The following is a 22,655-nucleotide window of genomic DNA, read 5'->3' as shown; positions in this document are numbered from 1 at the left end:
GATGAAGGGGGAAGCCATGGTATTATTCAGCTATTTTATACAGTAAATTTCCCACTTATGTATTTTTTTTACTTTACATCAGATTTTTTAAGAAGTTATTTAGTAGCTCATGACAAAAAAAATCCTCTTGTCACTCAACATTGTTATAACTGTTTACATGGAAGAGAGAAGGCCATCTGAGAAAGGTTCCCTCTAAAGATCCTTGCTCTTAAGACTAAAAGTTCAAAGACAAAAATCCACTCACTAGTTTCAGCAACCACTAAATCAGGTCCTTTGACTGAGACTGAACTAAGAATGGTTTCCCAACCCAGCTTTGACTTCTTAATGGAAAAGTAAAAGTGATTTACTAACAGCATTTCCCAGCTCTCTGTAAGAAGCAGAAGGGGATCAGCTTGACTAAGCAAAGCTGGAAAGTAAAAAGGGGAAGATGAGAATAAGAGTCAGGATAATGGGAGGTTGGTCTGGGAAAGCTGGGAGCCACAGAGTGGCATGTTTACAGAGCTGCCTGGATTGAACAGCCAGGGTGAGAGGATCTGTGGTCTGGGAGAAAAGCAGAGAGATAAGGGCCTGGGTAACAGTGTGGAGGCTTACTTATGACATATCCACGTTATAACGAATACTCAGTCTAGACCTCTTACTAGCTAAACTGGGATGTTCATAAGGAGAAGAGTAGAAAAGAACTCCAGGAAGAATTTTTGCTTTATGTGTGCACTGCATGACAGATTGGCACAGACATGAAGAAGGTAAAGAAGGAAGGGTTACTCATTCTTTCTCTTAAGATGAGAATTAGCAATATGAAATTAAGTGATCAGGTAGAAGTTTTAAAGCAAATAAATATTCTTTCTCAGGAAACACATAAATAATCTGTAGAGTCTCATTGCTGCAAGATGTTGGGAAGACAAAAAGCATAAATAGATTAAAAAAATCTAGTAGAGAATTGCACAGGATAAAAGTCCACTGGAGTTTATTAAACATAGACACATATATCCTGCTTCCAATTTTGTGTGTATTACCTTGCAGGTTACCAGAAATAGCTATAGTTTGCCCAAGGACAAGTACCACTTTGTGCATGTCCTGTTGCACAGTTTCATGATGCTTTCTTGTCTGATTGTCACCAGAAGCAGAATGTCAGACTAAGCATGTCTTTGATCTCTCCCAGTCTAGACAGACTTTCATTTTTATATCAGTGAAAAGAGAAATGATAGGATATGAGGACAGAGAACAGAGATGGCATTTATGTTATGCTCAGTCTTCCAGGAAAGGGAGTATTCAAGCATTTGATTCTCTACATAGGCTACTTGCAAGACCAGTGAAACGTACGTGTTAAGTCCTTACAGAACCTAATGAACAAATTCAATTTTTTTCCCAAATAGCCCTGCAATCCAATTGATTATTAGTTGATAATTTTCTTTTGTATTTACTCCTGCTAAGTGACAGGGCAAGAATATGGAATTCAAAAATAAAACAGAGGTAAAAAATTCTGAGCCTTTCTGCTGTTTCTAAGCATTTTGCTCTTTATCTGCATGTATGTTTGCATTCTATTTTCACATCAAATATCTCTGGCTATTATTGAAGTAGTATCAAAACTGGCCACTTGAGGGCAATACTGAAACCTAATTTTCACAGTGTTGGGCTCTAAGCCAGACCTTCGCGTCATATGAAAAGATATATTTCCTGGGTAGTTAAGGGTCCAGTTTTATTTGCATATATGTTATGTATTAAAAAATGTTTCTCTTTAGTCAAGTTTACAAATGTTTAATACACAGAGAGAGAATTTCAGTGATGGTTACAGTGACTTACATCACAGCAAGCTTAACAGCAAACTGCTTTAATAAATTATATTTACTTCACCGCACAGCTGGAAAATCACTGGAGAGGATAGTTTCAGCTGAGGGTATCAAGGGTCGTGCAAGTACACCAGTCAAGCAATTCAAGTCCAGGAGGCACCTGACTGTTCTGGATGAGCGAAGGGACAGTGAGCCAGACCAGGGGCCCTGCAAAGCTGCCGACAGCGCAGGAGAGCCTGCCTAGCTAATGCAGGACGCAGCACCACGAATGTCTACAGAAATGCATCCCTTCATTAAGAACTGGGACCAGGTTAGGAAAGGTTAATGGCAGTGCAAAGGAAGCACTTCACAGTGTGTAAAACCTTGTGATAATTAATCATAAATGACTGTTTCACACACCAGCTTCTATCAAACAGAAAATTATTCAAGGGCCAGTATTCTGCTCAATACACATGCATAATAGTGATTAACACAAAGGGGATTATTGCACACACTGACACACACCCATCCCTTAATTGGTACCATATGCAAAATAGAAAGCTTCTATTTTTTTATTAATTTTTCAAAGCACAGATGGTCTAGATAAGGCGTTTCCAAATTTCCACAAGGAAATAAGGCTATTACACAAGTCTCCTATCAAAACATTTGTGTGGCAGAAAGCCATTCTCTCCCCTGAATTTCCTGCATCTTCCCAACCAGGGTCCAAACGAGGAGTCACACTTTTGCCGCTCCTTGACTACACAAAAGTCCTCATGCTCGTGCAGGATTTACCTTCCTTGGCTTTCTGAACTGCAGTACTAAAATACATATAGTCCCAAGAAAACCTGGCAGCTGGTGAGCAAAACACTTGAACTCTTCCTGAACTGCCATTTGGCCAATGCTTATTCCAGGAGTCATTCTGAGGCCTTGTTGCCATGATTAGGAGAAGTAATAATGAGTTGTAAAAACCTTTTAGAATAGTTTACTAACAAAGAAGCAGTGGGGGAATGCAGTATTATTTAATTCATTAAATGCCTGTTTTTTCTTTACACAATTTCTCTTGATTGATATCATGTGGTACCCCATCTCCAGTCTTTAAAAAATCTCTCCCTCATATATACCACATTCTGGTTACTTCTAGCAACCATAAAGGGTTGTTGTACATAGGGAATCAAATTTTAAACTTAATATACTGAGTTTGTGACAGTAAAGTTACAACCAAGTTAACCACCATTGTGTATGAATTTCTCATCGATTATAGTCTAATTATACTGGTATGAGAAAATTTGCTGACCAAAGGCCTGTATACACCGCAGAGGTCTCTAAATTATTGTGCAACACTACTGAAAGTAGCACATCTATGATGGCAATGCAACAGATTAAAATTATTCTCATTTGTTCATTTAAAAAAAAATATAATTAATTCAGCTGCTTTTGGGGAAAAACACATCAAACACTAGCAAATTTTTCCAGACCAAAGTCTCCTCTTTAGGCATGTTCAGTCCCCAGTGACACCGATGGGTACTCTGTCAATCATCTGAAGAACAGATCTTAAAGATCCTTTCTGTCATTATTGAGTACTGACAGGTCAGAGCTTCACAAAGTAACAAACAATATTCCTTCCAACACAATAAACTTGGCAGAAACTGAAAGCTTAGGAGCTTGCTAGACCAGGGTCCTTGGCTGGTACAAATATGCGCAGCTCCACTGGCTACTCTGGGAGAGGAGATCATTCTGCTGGCGTTGCATGTCCCACTGGCAACAAGTGACAGCTCTGACATTTATGAGAAACTTCATGTAATCTCATCCAAACAGATATAAACGACTGAATTCAGACCTTCTCCCAAGTATTGTTTTCTGACTGATGATCTCCTGCCTGATGCCTCCGCAGCAAGCACAGAAGCGTCTCCACAATTCTTCTAGTAGTGCTCTCAGGCCACTCCATGAATTCCTGGTGTCTCACTTCTGGACACTCCCTGACTCCTCCCAGGTTCTTTATAGGGCACACTGTCTATGCTTAGAGACAGTCTTATCAACCCCACTTTGCATCTTTTGGTTAATTTGCATTTCATTCTATGCTTCACTACAAATGTGCTTTCTGTGGTGCCTGTTTTTTGTTTATTTCTTGCCATTTTGACAAGTCTGCCTAAAGTTGTGGAAGATATAACACTACAGCAGCCATAATCAGATTGGAACTACTGTAGATGTAGATGTGCTGCTGCTTCTATCTATTATTTTTATTGCTTTTTCAGCTGCCAAAGTACTCTGCAAATGGTGGCTGGCACCCCGTTCAGCAGTCTTCCCTCAGTGAGAATTATTTTACAGAGTCATATCACAATTACTAATGACTACCAGCCTTTAAAGTAGTCCCTACTTCAGCTGCGATAGTGATGCTGCTGGACATTCTGCTATTTTAATAAACATAAAACAAAACTGAACCCTAAGGTTTGAAAGTGAGTGACCATTAGTCTTCCTAAATATAAACAGAGGAAAATAGTTGGCAAAATAATGTATCTCCGTGGGCTTCTGTAGCCGTTGAAGGAGGAAAAGAAGGGAAGTGGCTTCATCTCACCTAATTCTGGCAGTCTAGAATTTGGTATGTTCTCTAAGAACATCATAGCCCATGGAAGGAAACAGACACTTGGCAGGAAACTCATTCCAAAATCAGTGTCTAAATTGGATGAGATATTATTTGTTCTCTGGAGGTGTCTGTTTCTCCAATACCTAGAATTAGATAATGAGCTTAGATGAGGCACTTGACTTTGAGAGAGCTAAAATTGTAGAACATACCTAGTGGCTGGCATCATCAAGAGTCCTGACAGCGACACCACAGCACTCAGACTGATCCAAAGCCAAGACCTGCTCCTACCCCAAGAGGGCTACATGGGCAACATGCACTCGTCCTCAGATGGCTGCTGCAGGAGCTGATCAATGTGACCTCAAGAAATCACTGCTACTTTGTGACCTTATTCCTTCAAAATGGAAGGAGCAGCTGCAGAACTGTAGCTCCTTCATGAAGAGCTGCCATGCTGCAAGCACAGTTCCTTGCTGAAAGAACAAAGGAGTGGGAAGGTACGTTTGGAAATCCATAGGACTGCTGAGCAAACTAGTTGTGCAGAGAGAGAGGGGTCTCTCCAGGCACTTGGAGATGTCTAGAGCTAATCCAATTAAGGCACATGTGAACCAGCCTGCTTCATAAAACCTAGACACCATGGGAGGCCCACCCTCTACATGGTAAACTTCCTCTCCCTTTTTAGAAGTGTCCTGACCCTCCTCAATTCTGTTTTACTGCACCTAAAAAAAAAGAAATCCAAACAAAGCATTTTAAATATTTACTTTCCTTTTTTACAACACTGTCTATATCCAGGCAAAGACGTTACTGCATGACAGCACCCCCACTCCTGTGCTGTAGAGAAAACCTTGCAACTGCCGTCAAATGTCACCGATAAAAATGGGCTCTGAAGCAAGCAAACCACTGGCTTTTCATAAACCCCACTGCACAGGGAAATTCTTCCCTCCTTTGTGAATCAAACCTCCCTCATTCTGAGGAATGAAAGCTGTACATTAGGAGAATATTCACATGTCAGCTGGAGAGTGCAAATAAAGAAGGGGTAAAAGAGAAGAAAGATATTATCTGGTTTAGTGTCCCTGTACTTCACCTGAAAGAGGGAAAAATTAGGAAATCTAATGCTTTACCTTTATGGAAAAGTGCTTCTTCTTGGGTGGAGGCCAGACAGTGGCGGTTGAATGAATGAATGCCCGCAGAGGTGTTAAGGATGTCACAAGCACATATACTTTGATGATGACAGAAAAGTCTTGAGCTTTAAGGATGTCCTTGCGGTCTGGTGAAGCTGATACCTGATTCCTGGAAAGTGTTAAGAATACCTAGCATTAATGAAGTGCATTTGCATATCAGGAAAATGAACTATAAGAAAATAGTGAAATAGTGAAATTAGTGGAAATAGGAAATTTGCCTTTTTTCCCCGAGTTAAACAATATAGTAGATGAAACCAAGCAGGCTAGAACAAAGCTTTGTATCAAGTCTTTTTATTACTTTCAGCATTTTAAAAACTGAATTTCCATACATAGAAAGTAACTATGTTAGGAAGGAGTTGCGTTTGAGTGTATGTATAGGTAAATGCACTATGGGCATGTTGTAATTGTTGCAAACCCAGGACGTTCAGAGTGAAGGTAAAAACGTTAAAGAAATACAAGCAGCTTAAATACCCGAAGTCCACAGTCGAGGCACCCAGATTTAACACTGATTTGTAGTGAATTTGGAAAAAAACCCCAAACTACAGAAAGACTGCCCTATTGTTAGTGCTTTCTTCAATGTTATACACAGGCACCAACACGTGGTACTGCATGCTTTCCCTAATGAAAGCCACGAACTATGATTCCAGGTATTATGAGTGACTATGACACCTAGAAATAACCCATAATAAATCAGCTAAACATAAAATAATTACGCAAGCTAACTGTGTCTAGGACGTGACATGGTTTTCTAGATACTGGCCTTCAACTCCCATAGTCCACACAAACAGAATCAGCCACAGAAACAGGACAGAAAAAACCCAAACCCAAGGAAAACAATCCGCTATTTGAAAGCTTATTACTCAGGGTAATCTGAGCTATACTTGGGCATATTTACAGATGTCGTTATTATTCTGCTTGTTAAAATCTCTGAGTATCAATCTACCTCATAGCAACTGCAATGAGAAGATGACTATACAAATTATGGCTCTCTAAGACTGATTATTGTTAAAAGACACGGGGCTCTCCTACCATTTCTGTGTAATCTTGGGCAATATGTGGCCTTTCCAGACCTCAATTTTGCTACCTATTAAGGGAGTCTAATATTACCTATCTGAAAGAGACCTTTTTCTCCCCTCTGCAGAATGGTAGAGCCTCAGAGCATAAAACTTGTGAGAAACTGTAACACAGAGAACAGCACTTGGACAGCCATTTCTCAAGTAGTTCTTCACCTAAGGGAGAGTCTCTGCGCAAAGGACTACGGACGTGTGTCTGCGGCAGGGGCAAGGCAGGGGTGGGAGCAGGAAATAACTCAGCTGCAATGAGACCTAAACATTCAGGGATGTCTCTGGGTCTGGATTTGTCTGTTCAGGTGTTTCAATGCGCTTAACATAAAGACTCAGCTGTTCACACACGAAGCATGCAAGCTTGGCTAGTACGGAAACAACCATTATGCAACTGTAAGAGATGCAGTACACCCAAGCACTCGACCTGCCGCGCTTTCCTCCCTTGCTACATTCCACGTCCCTGACTCGGGAAAGACGGAAAGCCCAGCGCAGTGTTCGCGGTACCCAAGGGTGGGGTATCACCGGCTTACAGCTGTGTGCCCGTGCTCGGCCTCCTCTGGTACTGCAGATGGGCAGGACGTGTCGGGTCAGGGCTTTCGCCACCCTGGGACATGTTGCTTGCGGCGCTGGCCCTTGACAGCCCAGGCTGGCCGGAGCACTCCAGGGTGACGACTGGGAGCTGCAGGTCTGAAAAAGTTCCAAGGGGATGACAAAAAAAAATCAGTAAGGCATTGAAAGCAGTGGTCAGCATCTGCTGTTAAGGATAAAATGCGTAACACACAATAGGTGGAGAGGAGCTATGAGCGTCAGCCAAAAATGTAAAATAACAAACGCTGAGACTATAATCCTCTTTGGAAGAGAGCTTCACACCCACGAAGCACCATCTTCCACCTGCAGGCTCAGAGGCTTAACTGCAACTCCCACTTTAAGGGTGAGTGCATGAGTGCTGCATACAAAAAGCATCCCCTTCCCGCTCCTTCTAAACAGAAATCCTTTATTTCTAGATACAGAATACCAAAACTTTGTTTCTCACGTAGCCCATATTACAATTACTGGGGATAAGAAATTTATTTCACCAAGGACCGAGGGACTTTGCCACTGTAATCACACAGACAGGTCAGAAAAAAACACATATCCTTGTTTCTAGGTTCACTGTTTAAGGCTACATTTTGTAGTTATTGAAATCTGTGGGAGGCTTAGTTCTGCCACCGAACACACTGGGAGCAGGACTGATGTATTAGAGTCCTCAAGATTACTGAGGCATGTGACTATTAATAGTAATCTAAATATTGTGATGTGGGATCAGTCAACGGGTGGTATGTCTTTTCTGCTTTTACTGTGCTGACAAAAAGGCACAGAGCCCTTACATTATGCCATTATTTTCTGTAGGGTGATTTTCATTAACTCTAAATGCACCTCACATTTCAAGTTCTTAAGTAATAGTCAGAGAAAAGTCAAGCTGTTCACATTATTCCCAAACCTTATTACTTATCTTTTTAATGACATACTGCATCGTGCTAATGTCATGAATTTATTTGTATATCTTCTCTCTTAATGCATGCACTCTCCACTTTGGTGAATGAAATGAAAAATAAAACTGAAGCTGCATTTCTGGCAATGAGCTGTGAGCAGCCATTCAAGGAGAAGAACTATTCATTTTCATACAGATCCTGTTAAAATGACATTGTGATTGTCTATGTTTATCAGCTGTTCATCAGATCAGCTCAGTTCAGCCTTCCAAGCTCAGCTGGGATCTAAAATTAATCTGATCCTTTGCCTTACATGCACCATTTAGCAGGATTAAAGGCTTTACAAACCAAAACCAGGCCCTTATTAATATAGCACCTCATGTTTATATTATCATTGTCATCTTTGTGTTGTGTTACGCACTATAACTGATTTGGACTTTGTAAGTGACTACCTGTTTGCTGATGGTACAGAGACAAAACACACTACTCTCTGCCTACTCAGCTGTGCAGAGATAACAAGAATAAGCCAGTAAACTCCCATTGGGTCATTTACTTAGCAGTCTGGCTTCTGAATATGCACAGGGAGCATAAATCAAGTGCTATTTTTTCCACATCCGCCCTGTAAAGACGCGATGGCATTTCACTACGGCAATTTCCAGCCTGTGAAGAGACAATGGCTTTCTACCATGGCATTTTGCAACAGTCCTACTGCAACTACTCCTATGCATCGTTTTAGTTACCTAACTGAGGTGCCTATATTAGCAAATAATATTCTTAGGCTTTGTCTTTAGGCAATGGAGAGAGAGAGACCAGTCCCTGGAGCACTAAGAGAAATACAGGTTCTGAACTGCTCTCTGAAAGGGTCTGTTTTTTCACCAACTATGCAAGAAAACCCAGCTAATTATTTGCAGCTGCAAATAATTCCCAGAGTGTAATATTTGATCATACAGCTTTGGTGCTCAGGCAAAACCAGAATTATTAAAGCACATAAAGGCCCTAAACAGTGCACAGATGACTTCAGAGATAATTTTCTATTTTATCCTTACACTGGTAAAAAGGCAAGACACAGCCCTCTGCTGTTACAACTATCTATAGAGTTATGGGACCAAGCCCTGTGCCCCTGTATCTTTGTGCTGTAGCACATACCTCAGGCATAGCACAGCACTGTCAGACTCTGGAGATCAAATCTTATGTCCTAGATCATCAAACAGCAAGATATTGTTGAAATCCATGAGAGCAATCCAAGCTACGCCCTTGCAAATGCTGTCTAGGGGGGCAGATAAGAGAGAGACAGGTTGTCCTACCTTGATAGCTACAGCACACAGCTGAAAGGAGGCAGAACTGTGCTTCCAAACCAAGCTCCCTGTAACATATACAGCTTTTACACTAGGTCGTAGCTTCATGACAACGGTAACAGAACCACGCAAAGGACAAGTACCACAGCTTTTCTCTTCTCACCTGATCATCTGAAAGCCAAACTATGTCAAAGGTACGCACTTTTCAGCAACTTCTTTAGTTAGAATGACTATAATGTTGAGAAAAGGGAAATGCAGAAAACATATTTTTCTTACTTAAAAGAAAGCAAGTATCTCACTGAAAATAAGAACAGGGCAGCAGAGAAGGGCTGTACAGCTCATTACTCAAGAGAAAGTAGAGTGTCTTTTCCTGTTTAAAATATGGTTGTGATTGTGTTGCTAAAGCAACAAATAACCAATATGGTATTAACTCACAAGACAGAGTTTGAAAAGAATCAGATGAGGTTCGTAGCTATGTTTACCCATCTTAAATGAGTGTTAGCTGTTGTAGGGAAACAGAAAAGATTACTTTGACCTTAATTCATTTGTCACTAATCAGTGGACCATTTACTGGAGCTGGATATAACAACAACAAAAATAAACGGTAGGGACAGATGAAAAATAGAAGTGTTCTGAAATTCTCAGACTACCGGGTATAAGATCCTTAGTATTGCCCTAAACCATTGCAAAATGTCTCAACATAAAAAAAAAAATGGAAACCTGCCACCTCTTAAAGAAAAGAAAGTTGAACAAATTTAGTGTGTTGGTGCTTAGCATCAAGAACTTAAAAAGGGGCAATGCTCATACACGCTACCGAGCATCCTCTTTGCGTGGTGCCTTACACACCGCTGTTGGTTTTGTGTTAGCCTCCACGTGGGAAAGAGCCCATGGCAAGGCGGCTGGAAGAAGGAGAAGGGAGAGCAAGACTGCCACAAAGTGCTTGCTCCTTTGAGATGACACACAGCATGTACACCACCAGGCAGAGTTAACAGGGAGTGACAGTCCCTCACTTTGGTAAATCTACTCCTAGTAATCAATGAATACAATTATCATAATAATAAAGAGACGTCAGTAGAGCTGAACCGCAGCGCATTCAGCTGCATCGGTTCTCATGGCAACTCTTCACCTGCTCTTGCACTCAAAAGCAGTAACAGTGTTTATTAAAGCTGTAAATTTGTTAATCAACATTATCATCAATGAAAATTAGCCTGCAGTGTCTTTACTGTTTGCAGTAATTGCAATGTTTTTCCATCTTGAAATCACTCTACAAGCTGTTGTTAATTAACCAGTCCTTTTGAAGTACATAAATAACATCAACATTTTAGAATAGAAGAGGTGAGGCAGGCTCAGCTGTTGATATGTGTCAGGCAGCTTGGGAAGCCAACTTAGAAAAAGTCTCAGCATCCTAGCATCATGTCCAGATTACATCCCCTCTTTCAAAAATCCAAATCTTAATATCAGTAAATTTTGTAGCAGACTCAAAAGATCAAAATAAAAAAAAATATGTAAACTAGAAAAGAACATTTTCCCTTTTAAAGCGGCCATGCAGTAAGCGAAAAGCTATACAAACCGCTGTTTTTCCTGAGGAGCAGCTGCTGGCTTTGCCACAAGTACCTTTTGCTGCTGCCATTTGTGACGATCCAGTGTAAAACAAAGGACCTAAGACTGAATACTTGCTTTCACTTAAAAAAAATACTTGACTTCCTTGAAATTCTGGCTTGTAGATTTCTTGTGCTGGCATCGCTGAAATGGTACCACTGAAAACACCAACAAACAGTGCCATTTCACCTCTGCCTCCGATGTTCTCCACGGTGCCATTTTGATGGGTAAGGAAGCCCCTACAAGTTCTCGGCTGAATTCATACACTAGCCCTCTAACCACAGCAACAGGTAAAACATAGATCTGAGACATAGGAACAGCTGGGGTGCACGTGTGAAAGGCAGATATAGGATCCACCAAAGCAAGTCAACACCTCTAGATCAAAAAAATTAAGTCCCTCTTTGTCACATGCACTAATGGTAGATACTGTTCTGTCAACTGCAGTCTCTCAAAGTACCACAGAATCAAACAGGCCAGTTGACAGCGACAGCTGATACCTAATGAAGCAGCTACACTGACTTCTAATGAAGCCTTTCAAGTATTTTATGCTCCCTCTCTCTCCATCTCTGGTTCCCAAGTTATTTACTTGTCTTTGACTCAGAGTTCTGAAGTGTAACATGAGAGTCAACGCTTACACAATAAATAGCTGATTTAAGAGTTACAACGTGTGGCTGAGCAAAAGGTTTACCAATAGCTAGAAGTACATTTGGACAAATTAAGACTTCCTGGAGCAGAGCCAGGTCAGTGTGGACATGGCCATGTGGACTGGTGGTAAATGGAACATTTAGGTTAACATGAACATCTGGTGATCTGCAATGGTAACAAATTCAGCAGGAGAAGACTCTACTTGTTAAATTGAGTAACACTCAGCTGAAAGAAAGGGAAACAGAAGATGAGTGAGAATGTGCCCTCTTCTTTATCCTTCCTTTTATATCCTCCTTTGATGTTACAAGGAGGGTTATGGTATGGTTTTGTTTGTTAAATGTTTTTACTTTGTTCAAGATCATATAGCCTATATTTTACAAACTTCAAACATGGAGCAAGGAAAAATTAAGAACATTATCTGCGAGAAAAAGGTCATTTTGTTTCTAAAGTGTCTGTCAACTGTTGGACCTGTTAGAAATGTTTCAAGAGCGATTGAGTCACCTCGGGAGCTCCTGGTTGTTTAATGAAGCACAAAACTAGAGATGGGATGAAACGCAGCTAAGGTGCTGGGCTTTGTTCTGAGCCCAACACACTGTTCATTTCTTTCATAAAGGACATTGTAAGCTCAGCACATTTGTACTTGCAGGATCCTCGTCCAATTGCTTTTCATTTTAGCAGGAAAAACATCAATTTAGAACATGAATGTACAGTAATCCTGAAAGTATACAGAAGACTCTCCATCTACATAGAAGCCTTCTGAACTTCTTTCTAGATTTTCATAGCGGTAGTCTGTCTCTAGGAGGAGCCTGAATTATCAAACACAGGAAAAAAAAGAGAATGATAGTCACCTCACATCATTTCGCAGCAGTTTCTACAGCATGATATTCAGGAAGGACTGGCAACAGGTCCTCTCTGCCAGCCTCGCAGATTTGCTCCCTGACAGGGCATTTCAGTGAGTTAGAAGAACTTCCTACTGCATCCTGTGCTGGGATCATCCATCTGCCTGACTGGTGTGTGTTACTGGAGCACAGAGAGCTTTTTTCTGGTACAGACCAGAAAAGCTGCATTACTACAACCAGGTGCTCTTCTAGTATTTACAGCTGGGCAGTTTCCAGACTTTGTAGGTTGAAAAGGTGTGTTAAACAGCTACAAAGTTTGCTTCACATCAGGAGATGCTTAAACAGCATTCGTAAAATCTTAGGCAGACTTCTGAGCACCTCCAAGACAAGTGGATTTTGATCAAAATAAAGCTTACTATCCCGTACCCTTTGCTCAGTCATGTATAGCAACCTGCTCTAAGCTGCATAATCATGAAAGTAATGAGCATTAAAAGGGAATTTATTTTTTAGTTTTTTATTTTTCAGTGTTGATTTTGGAGGATGGATGATTTCTGTGGAACTACTGCCACTACATGCCTTGAGGTTATTGCAGGCTTGTCATAGAAAGCAGACCTATTCCATTTAATTGCCTCTGTGATCCATTTGACCTACTGGATGAAAAGACTCTGAAACAAAGATTAGTACTCTCCTATGGCTTACATATTATGCCTTGAGGTTACTAAAGAGAGAACCTTTAACACCCAGTTTTACAACCTATGCATTTAGAAAAGGGTAGCTGTGAAGCTCTCAAAGCAGATGCTGAGTATTTGAAGGAAGCTGGGAAGACTAGGGGCAATCCCAGCCTCTAGTGATCTTCCTCTGGGAAGATTTCCATTGATTTCACAGGAATTTGGTTTCTTGCTTGATATTTAACACTCCTGTGATAGTTTTGACACGTGTTATAAGCTTCATTTCCAATGTGAGCATCACTGCAGGTTCAATATCCCACCCACTACTATTGATCGAGCTATCCTTAAAAGGTTTTCATATTAAAAAAATGAAATGATCCCTCCCTCCGTAATACAGTTAATCTCAGAGCAACCCATTCTGAATATTTAGAATGGAGAAATTTCAAACTACTAGTCATTTCTGGAAATTTAAACTACCTAAAATAGATTTAATATAAAAAAAGTTTATAGTAAAGCAGATCTAGAGGGAAAGGAATTTAAACTGTGGGTTGGAATGCACTGAAATTCATGCTAAAAAACACCTGTAAAGTTTCAGGTTAAAAAGACAAAAGTATGATAGCACATCATTTTGAAATATATGTGGTGTTTATTTTCGCTCTTATATAAAAACCTCAGCAAACACTGCTTCAGTTTAGATTAAACATTTAATATGTTTTTTGCTTCTCTAGTTTGGAAGGTGCATTGAAAACAGTATTTATTAAATACAGTGCTTGCTTCTTCATTCCTAAAGCATCTTCACAGCTAAAAGATAGAGAGATTTTTAAAAGTATTTTCCGGAAGGGCTGCTGCTTCTTTGTGCACCTTTCATACTAGAACTTCAACTTATAAATAAGCTCTAGGACTCTGGAAAAAGCAACTCAGTTAAAAAGCTCATCGACCATTACATGACTAGAGCCACAGCTACAATTCCGAGCTAGTAACAGGGTAGAATATAGAATAGTATAGGCGATGTAGTTAAATTCATTTAGCTGCTTTACTTCTACTCAGTCTCCTCATATTTGTTGTTATTACAGAAGTGTGTTTTTGTCCTAGCTGAGATCTGACCCTGTAGTAAAACAAAGAGAATCCTGCCCCATGCAGTTTACAATCAAGTGAACTCAAAAGAATCAGAAGATGATTTTATTGGCCATTCTTGAGGCTCCTAGCAACTTTAATAGCAAAAAGGAAATAGGCACAAAACTGATCACAGCCGGTGTGCAGATATTTGTAAGGGCCAGCAGGCAAAAGAAAAGCATTCCCCTATAAAGAAGCATACTCCTGTCACAGATATATTGAATTATTACAACAGAAAACAAATTTAATCTAAATTTCTCTCTTACATAGGTGGCCCCATTGGGCCTTGCTTCCTCCTCTCACCTCATCAACATTTCCGCTGATGCCAGAGTAACCCAGGGATGCTGAGGACAGGCAGAGCAGATATGCTAGGCAGGGACAGAGGAAAGCTGGCATGGGGTTAGCACGAGACAGTAAACATATCACATAGTGGGAGTACAGCTGGACTACCTTGGCTCTCCGTCCCACCCAGTTTCATTGGGCAGTGCCTATCCCAAGACCTTCTGTGCGATTAATGATTTTGGCCAGCCCCACAGGTGACCAAGTGAGCATGCAAGGCTGGTAGACACTCATAAATTCTCTGCACTAATGACACTAATAAAAGAAAACTTAGAAGGGAGGCATACAGCAAAAGTATTACTGTAAAAAGAACTGGTGATCTGGATGGGTAGAGAAAACAGCTATGCATGGCACAGGGCGGGCCCTCAAAGTGATGAAGACAGACAAATGCTTGTGTGGAAGGACAGACCAGTCTGGATTGCTTAGGGAACAGGAAAATAAGGGAGGCAATGCTATAAGCATTCCCACTACTTTAACAGGAAAAATCTGTCAAAGAGAGTATTTGTTTTGCATACATTAGCATGCCTTTCCTGTGCCCTCAACTGAGGCTGGGCAATTCTGTGCACATTGTGGACCTTGGTCCTCTCCATCTCTCAGCTGAGAGTAGTTCCAGAAGGCAGCCAAGCCCAGTTCTCAGCCCACCTGTGGTGGGATACCAACTATGAACACCTGAAACACCTTTGCCAGTCATTCTCCAACCTCAGAGAGCTTCTAGCTTTGGGTTTGCAGTAAGATTTCATTCACAGATCCCTGCAACAGCTACAGCTTTTGCTGACCTGACTAATAAATGCCAGGAGCCTTCTTTGGTCATTCAATAGCCATGCCAGAATGTCCTTATGGCCCAAGTCCCAGGTAGTGAGCAAACATCAGGCACCTGATAAAAAACTGGGCCAAATGCCCTGCAAAAGGAGAATTGAAATCAATTTTCTGACTGAGCAGCAAGCGCTTATCAGAGTCTCCCATATTAAATGTTAAGATCCGTTACCATTCTTATGCCTCATCACAAACCCACTGCCACATGTGCCCATCGTGCAGCACATCTTTCTCTTAATCTAATTTATCCACACTTATCATGAATTTTTTGCCATTTTGCTCCTCTAAACTCTTCTTCCAGTCTGATTTTCCTAAATTTTTTTTCTCTTTCCACCTTCCCTCCTAAAAGACAGTCATCACTGGTACGTGTGTAATCTTTCACCCCATACAAACAGAACCAGTCTGAATTTTCAGACTAACAAAAAGATTTTCCATTAAAGAGACAAAGCAAAGAGACAAGCACTGACCTGATATTTTCTATGGCTCATTTTTTTTCCTATATTGATACAACAGCGGTATGACAAGGGGCATATTCTCTTAAATACAAAACTTAGCAGCTTAAGAACTGTGTAACAAAAAATAGAATAACATTTGTTTAAAAAATAACCTTTACCCTTATACCCACTGCTTTTCAATATCAACACTGTCATACCCACAGTAAATCCAGTAAGCCTATCTTCTCAGCCTTGCTGCCTGATATTTCTTTCTAAGACCTAGTGTGTCTGTAATTAGATCACCTAATTCCTAGAGCAGAAACTTTGTGTTTTCACTTTTACAGGAAATTGCTTGGCTCCTTGAGGGGCTGACTAAATGATAAGCACAATAATAACAAACCGATACTCTTCAACAGGAATTGCAGAGAAGTTCTGTTGACTCAAACACACAAGAGTGAAAGTACGTGACTGATTTGAAAGGAAACCAACTCTTCTGTGAAGAAAATAGTGATGAAAACCCTTCTTTCCCCGAATAATTTTAATCAAACAAATCCTAATAATTGGCAACTTTGCTGGTGTTAGAAAAAAAGGTCTGTCGGAGGGTGCAAGTAAAAGAAAGACGTGGAAAGAGATGGCTTTATCAGATGGATGGAATCATTCCAGAATCTGAAATAATTCAGAGTATCTGAAATCTTAGCTCAAGAAGTTTGCTTTAACTTATGCCTTCTTGTCCTTTTAATCTGAAATAAAATGATTTATCCTTCTGATTCTAATTTCACCTTCTGTGGGTGAATATCACTTGTAGTAAATTAGATGTCACTTATCCAGTGATACTGAATGGGACTGATTTCCAGACCGAGATACTTTACAAACATGACCCCCTGTGTGCTACAGTCTAAGTTCCCATTCCTGTCAGTGGACGTCAGTGTATTACATACTGTCAGTGAAGACCAATTCAGCTAATCCTAAATTATGCTAAAAGTAAATGCTCCTTTGGGCTTGCTCATTCTAAACTGTGTTTAGATACTGAGTGTTAAATTCAAGTATTCAGACACAGACATCTATTGCCAGCTAGGACACCATAGGATATCCCTCTGAGTCTCCAGCTGCTGGACCAAAAAGGCACAGGTTCTGTGCCAAATCTGCCTATCCTACTGGGTGTCCTGGACTCTCCATGGCATCTCCAGTGGCATGAGACCCTTGTATTGAAATAGCTACCTCAGGCCCTACGCCACATGCTGATATGGAGACACCTAGATTGAAGAGATGGATTTTTTTTTTTTTAACTTTAAAACACTGCAGCTAATTCAGATTCATAATCTTTTTTACTGGTAATGGAAAGGTGAGGGGTGGGCCTTTTTCTATCTGACAGTCCTTTAGCAGACTGCTAGAATAATCCTACATTACCAGGTGGGTAGGACTCAGACCTCTGTTGCCAAGCACACATACTACCTTGGTTTCAACAGGATTTCGGTATCAGTCAGAAGGGCTTTTCTCTTTGCCAGGAAAGCACTAATAAGATAAGTTTGGAATCAAATGTTTACAAATGGACCTTCCCTAAAGAGGAGAAAATGCCAAAAAGCTTAACAGACCGCAGACACGAAGTGGCTTGTATCACAGTTTATAGACACCAGTGAAAATGTTCATATTTTAAGGGGAAAGCTCTGTGTGTGTGGTGAGTGCAGTAGCAAAATAATAAAACCACTGTAATTGGCCCTCCTCCAAGTAACAGGGCAAACCGATGCTTTTTAAAGGCAGTCTGTTACCACGTAAGCAGGACCTACCAGTTCCTGAAGTCCTTGAAATTTTTAGAAATCTGCTCAGTTTTTTTCTGAAACTGGTACTATATCAGTCTATTTTCTAATTCACTTTCCAGTTCAAGGGAACCAAGGCACTAGGCATCACTAAAGGCATACTTTAAACTGAGCCAGAACAGAATCCATCACTTACCTGATGTAATATGACCTCATGTTAAAGGACTCTCATGGGACCTGGATAGATGTTTATTATATTGTATGTTCCTTATGATAAGTTTTAACAATGTACTGCACCAGAATTGAAATGTCCTATTTAAGCTGACCCTCAACATACAGTTCTTTAAGGGAGACACTTCACATAGGTTTTCAATATTGATCAATCTTTAAATGAAACAGTACAAAAATTAAAAGGGAAAATATGATATGCTTAGGTTAAGAACCACCTAACCTCAACTTTGGTCAAGCATCCAGATGTCACATATTTAATCTAAGAAAGATACTTGTCTAGGCTCCCTTTACAGTCAGTGGTGAGAGGTAATTGGCTAGTAAGTACCTGCAGAGGGTAATTCAACACACCTATTTTAAACACATAGTTTAGGGTAAAATAAAGTAGTGTTTTTCCAGGTGCCCCTGTCTCTCCACTGACTTAAAGCAAAGACTAGAATACTGCTGCAGTTCTAAATGGTTAAATGAGATGTAATGAATCCTTTCCTTATGTGCTACATATAGCATATATAGAAGAGGTGAAAGGGGAGAGATGGAGAGGAGAGGAGAGGAGAGGAGAGGAGAGGAGAGGAGAGGAGAGGAGAGGAGAGGAGAGGAGAGGAGAGGAGAGGAGAGGAGAGGAGAGGAGAGGAGAGGAGAGGAGAGGAGAGGAGAGGAGAGGAGAGGAGAGGAGAGGAGTCGAGTCTTATCAGTCTTGTGTATTTGCCTGCAAACAAGGCTAAATACTAATGAAATAAATACTGGGTTTGTTGCTACTGGATTGCCAGAAAACAAAAGTATAAGCAAAGTTTATGTAGTGAAGATAGATCATAAATCCAAAATAGCATGGAGGCTGGATATTTGGATATTTTGTAGTGTAACTGAGACTGTAATGTGCTCCTCTGTAGTTGAGATAGACCTAATATGGTGCACAACTGTTTTTTCCAGTTTCTATTTGAAGTGGAATTTAACTCATAGTAAATTAGAGTTCTCTGGCAACTGGCCCATAACGTTTAAACTTTTCTGGTTGATGATCTTAATACACAAAGGCTTTTTATCAGTAAGCTATGTCTGGATGGGAACCAAACTCCGACTCCTACTCCTCCATGCCACAACATTTTTGTAAAGCTGAACAAACATATCACACCGAATACAGGGCTTTGAAGTGTAAACACCAATACACTCTATTAGCAGAAAACAGTCCAAAATAGGATTCTTATATCCAAATTATTTTTGCTGTATGTAGTGGCTAAACAATGCAATATCCTTACCTGAGAAGATACTGCATAACTGTAATTGGTATTTAAGTGGTGTCTGAAATGCATTACCATTCTTGATTCCCCTATGCATTCATTACTAAAAAAAAAGGATTTCTAAGCCTGACAGTATCATTTCAGAGATTTCCTATGACAACTATTAAAAGACCATCGTCACATATGCACATTTGAAGAAATTAGGTTACCTGAAAAGGCCTTTGTTATCTGGCATAATCCCTCTTTTCTGCAAAGGAAATGCCGGATTTCTGGAAGTACATTTACCTGTAAGTAAAAAAAGAAGCTTTATCGATTTCATTCAGAAAAGTGCTGTTTTTCCTGGAGCCTTCAATGGGTTTATGCTTAATTTATCGGAGACACCTCACGTGTAAAACTCCTGTCAGTGTTAAAAGGGAATTACAACTTTGCCATCCCTGCAACGTGGGATGATGAAGTTAAAGTATGGGCTCTTCCTCCATGCCCATCACAAAACAAAATTTCTGACTTGTAGCTCACCTCCTGGCTTCAGAGTTTTTGCCCCTTCCCTGCCCCCTTTACAGTTTCTGCAGCTTCTCTGTTCTCTGGTGGGTATCAATCACTGTCTCTCCCTGCATGGAAATAGCCTATGCCTCCTGAAATGCTGTGCCTGGCAACAGTGGTAAGCTAGCACTGCTAAACCACATCCAGGCTCTGCAACAAAGAACTATGTTGCACTGTGGTATGGTCATGCCAGCAGCGAGTAATGTCAGTCCAATATTTAAAGTTATCCAGAGATATGGGCCATCTGGTTTAAGTCCCCGCTGTGCTGCAGACTTCCTGAGAGAACTTGGACAATTCCTTTGATCACCTAATGTCTCAGTTATTCATGTGTGAAACCTCTGGATGTTGCAGCGTGCTGTTAGGATTATTATATTGCACAGTATTAGAGGGTCAGTATGATAATACGGATAGAATGAGTAAAAAGCAGTTTGTGGAAGCCTGGGATGGTTTATGATCTGAGACCTGAATGCAAGGCATGTGTATTTCTAGCAAGCTGGAACTGCTATAAAAATTTCACTTTGGATACACTTAGATAAGGCATCCTGTCCCAGGGAACCCCAGTGTACATGCTCCTAGCTCTGTCTTTTGTGGGTCTGTAGTGGTTTTTTGTATCATCATGAACTTCCTAACTGAACTAAATACCTTTTAAAAGCAGCTCTATTTCTCCCAGTCCTGCAAGTTTGACTCCATACTTTTGGGTCTTGCCATTATTATCTGTGCAATTTTACTTAAAATACAAGCCAAACTGTATCCACAGTTTGGTCACATTTTTTCAAAGACCTGAGTTTAAGTCACTTACATATTTTTACCAACAGGTCAGGTGCTTATTTAGACATCTGCATATCTAAGTACCTACACTGTACCAGCAACACACTCAAGAGAAAAAAATTAAAAAAATCTATCCTGAAAATACCAAGAAATATTGGCTCCACTTCTGCTTTGGACTGTGAATAAGCAGATTGCAGTGCCAGAGCAAGGAACTCCCATGAAGGCTCTGGAGGAGGACACTGGTCCAGCTCACACATTATCAATTGTAGGAGCACTGTCACTGTTTGGTGAGCTGCCCAAATTATGTTTACAATGGAGCAATTACATTAGGTGAAGCTCAATACTGATATAAGATGTGAAGCTTAACTTAGCCCAGCTTTATCTTCTGCCTATGCCATTATTCTGAAGTATTTAATGCAATAGCTGGTTGTTTCTCCCCATTTCTAAAGTATTTTTTTCCAGCAGGATAAATTGTTTAAAATTCCCTTGACTTCTGTAGACACTTTTGTTGCCTGACATGTTGCTTGAGGGTGGCCAAGAATGCAGTAGTTCAAGCTAAAGAAGAGAAAAAGAAAACTAGACACTCAGTTGTAACAATTTTCAGTATTTACACTGAAATGCTTACATCCAAAATAACATACTATGTCCAAATAAGAAATTGCTTCTGATCACTGGGTGTGATATAAAGAAGAATGAAATGTTGGTATCTGACAAGTATTTCTCAGTAGATAGGAAACTTGAAAAAACTTCTTTATTGCTGTTCAACCATGATGCTGCAATATAAAATTAGCATCAGATACTTTTCTTTTTATAAGTGAGTGCTGAAAATTTGGGTTAGCCCTGTCCTCTCATTCCATCAAAGGATAACACAATGATATCGTACCTTCTGGAATAACTCTAGATGATGCAAGTCTTCAGTTTGAATGCAGCCAGTACCATCATTTTTTCTGGAAGATAAGCAGATCAAAAGATCCCAAGGGCTTATACCACCTATCAGGAAAGAAATGAAGCATTTTGAGAAAGCAAATGTCGTGTAATTCCTGTTTGAACAAAAAACGCTTAGAGCCAAATCCTGAGGAATAGTAAACTGTTGGAGTGCGAAGTACATGAACAGCCACAGGTGGCAGAAGGGAAAAAGACATATTCGCTACCACAGTTCAAGCTTTGGAGCTATATTTAGGTATTTCACATTTGGCACCTCCTGTTATAACTACCTACTGATGTTCAGTCCCCTGATGTCTGACCTGTTTAGTGTTCAGAAACGAAAAAGTTCAATAACATGGTGATGTTTCAATTTGTTGTTTTTTTTTCTGAACTCCTCAATATGCACACTTTTAACACACATCCATTATAAGCAGTGTGATCTTCTGAGGTCTTTGATTATTGGGAAGAATACTGGTCATGCTATTGCAAACAACAGGAATTTCTAGCCTGAATTTTGGTGTAGCAGCTTCCTAGACATTAGATACTGAATTACCAAGATCTAGAACAGGTGTACAAGTGGGAATTAAGCTGCACTGAGTAGTAGCTAGCTTCTGAGCTAGCTCCAACGCTTCCTGTCTGGAGTGAATCTGACCTGTGAGACTATGGGGTTCTATTATCAGGAAAGAAGCAACACCAGAGTTGGAGATAGCTGCTTGAAGAAGAGACAAAACTAAATTGCACCAACAAAAACACCATTATGGATTAGAAGCTACAAACAGTTCCTGGAGTTTGCCCATATCACAGCATGTGATGTGGTGTAGGAATGCCAATGTAGCTTCAAAAGAACTTGGTCAGCTCCCTAAAGTGGTTATCTGTTTTCTTCTGCATACAGCCTTCATAACATGGACTAGCCAGATATAGTGGCATCTCTCAAAATATTAACAGAATCACTACGTCTATTGAGGACACCACGAATATGTTGAGTAAAGGATAAACCATTTCAATAACAGGATGTCAACAACAAATAAAGAACTTCCAAACAGCAAGGGCAGCCAGAGATGCTTTACAGCATCCAAGGCAGGGCACAGCATTAGGTAAAAGATCTCTGCAGGACAGCTATTTCAGTGACTGGTTGGTTGGTTCTTCTTCCCAAGTTTGGGAAGATTAAATGCATTTTATTTGATTTTGTGCTATCCATCTGTGATGCCTTCTTAATTTATTGGAATACCCCCTAAATTTGGTCCCACTGGTGGCACACAGAGATAGTTATTTTGGCTGATTTCCCTCTCCAAATTGTAATTTTTTCCTATCCCAGTCACAATCACAAAGGCCAAGCAGGGTGAAGCTTTCACTTAAGGAGATTTAACACTCAATTCGCATTAAGTACAGTAATGAACTGACTGTGCAGA

General features: G+C 40.3%; 1 protein-coding gene and 1 long non-coding RNA gene across 5 annotated transcripts in view; one reads left to right on the top strand and one right to left on the bottom strand.

Moving 5' to 3' along the window:
* CPED1 (cadherin like and PC-esterase domain containing 1) overlaps positions 1 to 22,655 on the bottom strand; it is a 154,480-nt gene that overhangs the window by 97,544 nt on the left and 34,281 nt on the right. For all 4 annotated transcript variants that reach the window (XR_012764935.1, XM_075429332.1, XM_075429331.1 and 1 more), the window contains exons 4-7: positions 21,206 to 21,312; positions 19,224 to 19,299; positions 7,117 to 7,273; positions 5,463 to 5,631 (exon numbers count right to left, since the gene is read on the bottom strand). Coding sequence is in view for 3 of the 4 variants with exons in the window: in XM_075429332.1 (XP_075285447.1) it covers positions 5,463 to 5,631; positions 7,117 to 7,273; positions 19,224 to 19,299; positions 21,206 to 21,312 (509 nt within the window). In the remaining variant the exon portion in view is untranslated. The remainder of the gene's footprint in view (positions 1 to 5,462; positions 5,632 to 7,116; positions 7,274 to 19,223; positions 19,300 to 21,205; positions 21,313 to 22,655) is intronic.
* The window catches only part of LOC142362304 (uncharacterized), a 32,983-nt gene that overhangs the window by 1,498 nt on the left and 8,830 nt on the right, over positions 1 to 22,655 (top strand). The gene's annotated exons all lie outside the window — the stretch shown is intronic.

Source organism: Opisthocomus hoazin, chromosome 8 (assembly GCF_030867145.1).
Source record: "Opisthocomus hoazin isolate bOpiHoa1 chromosome 8, bOpiHoa1.hap1, whole genome shotgun sequence".
Lineage (NCBI taxonomy): Eukaryota > Metazoa > Chordata > Aves > Opisthocomiformes > Opisthocomidae > Opisthocomus > Opisthocomus hoazin.
This window is presented reverse-complemented; position numbering and strand designations above follow the sequence as displayed.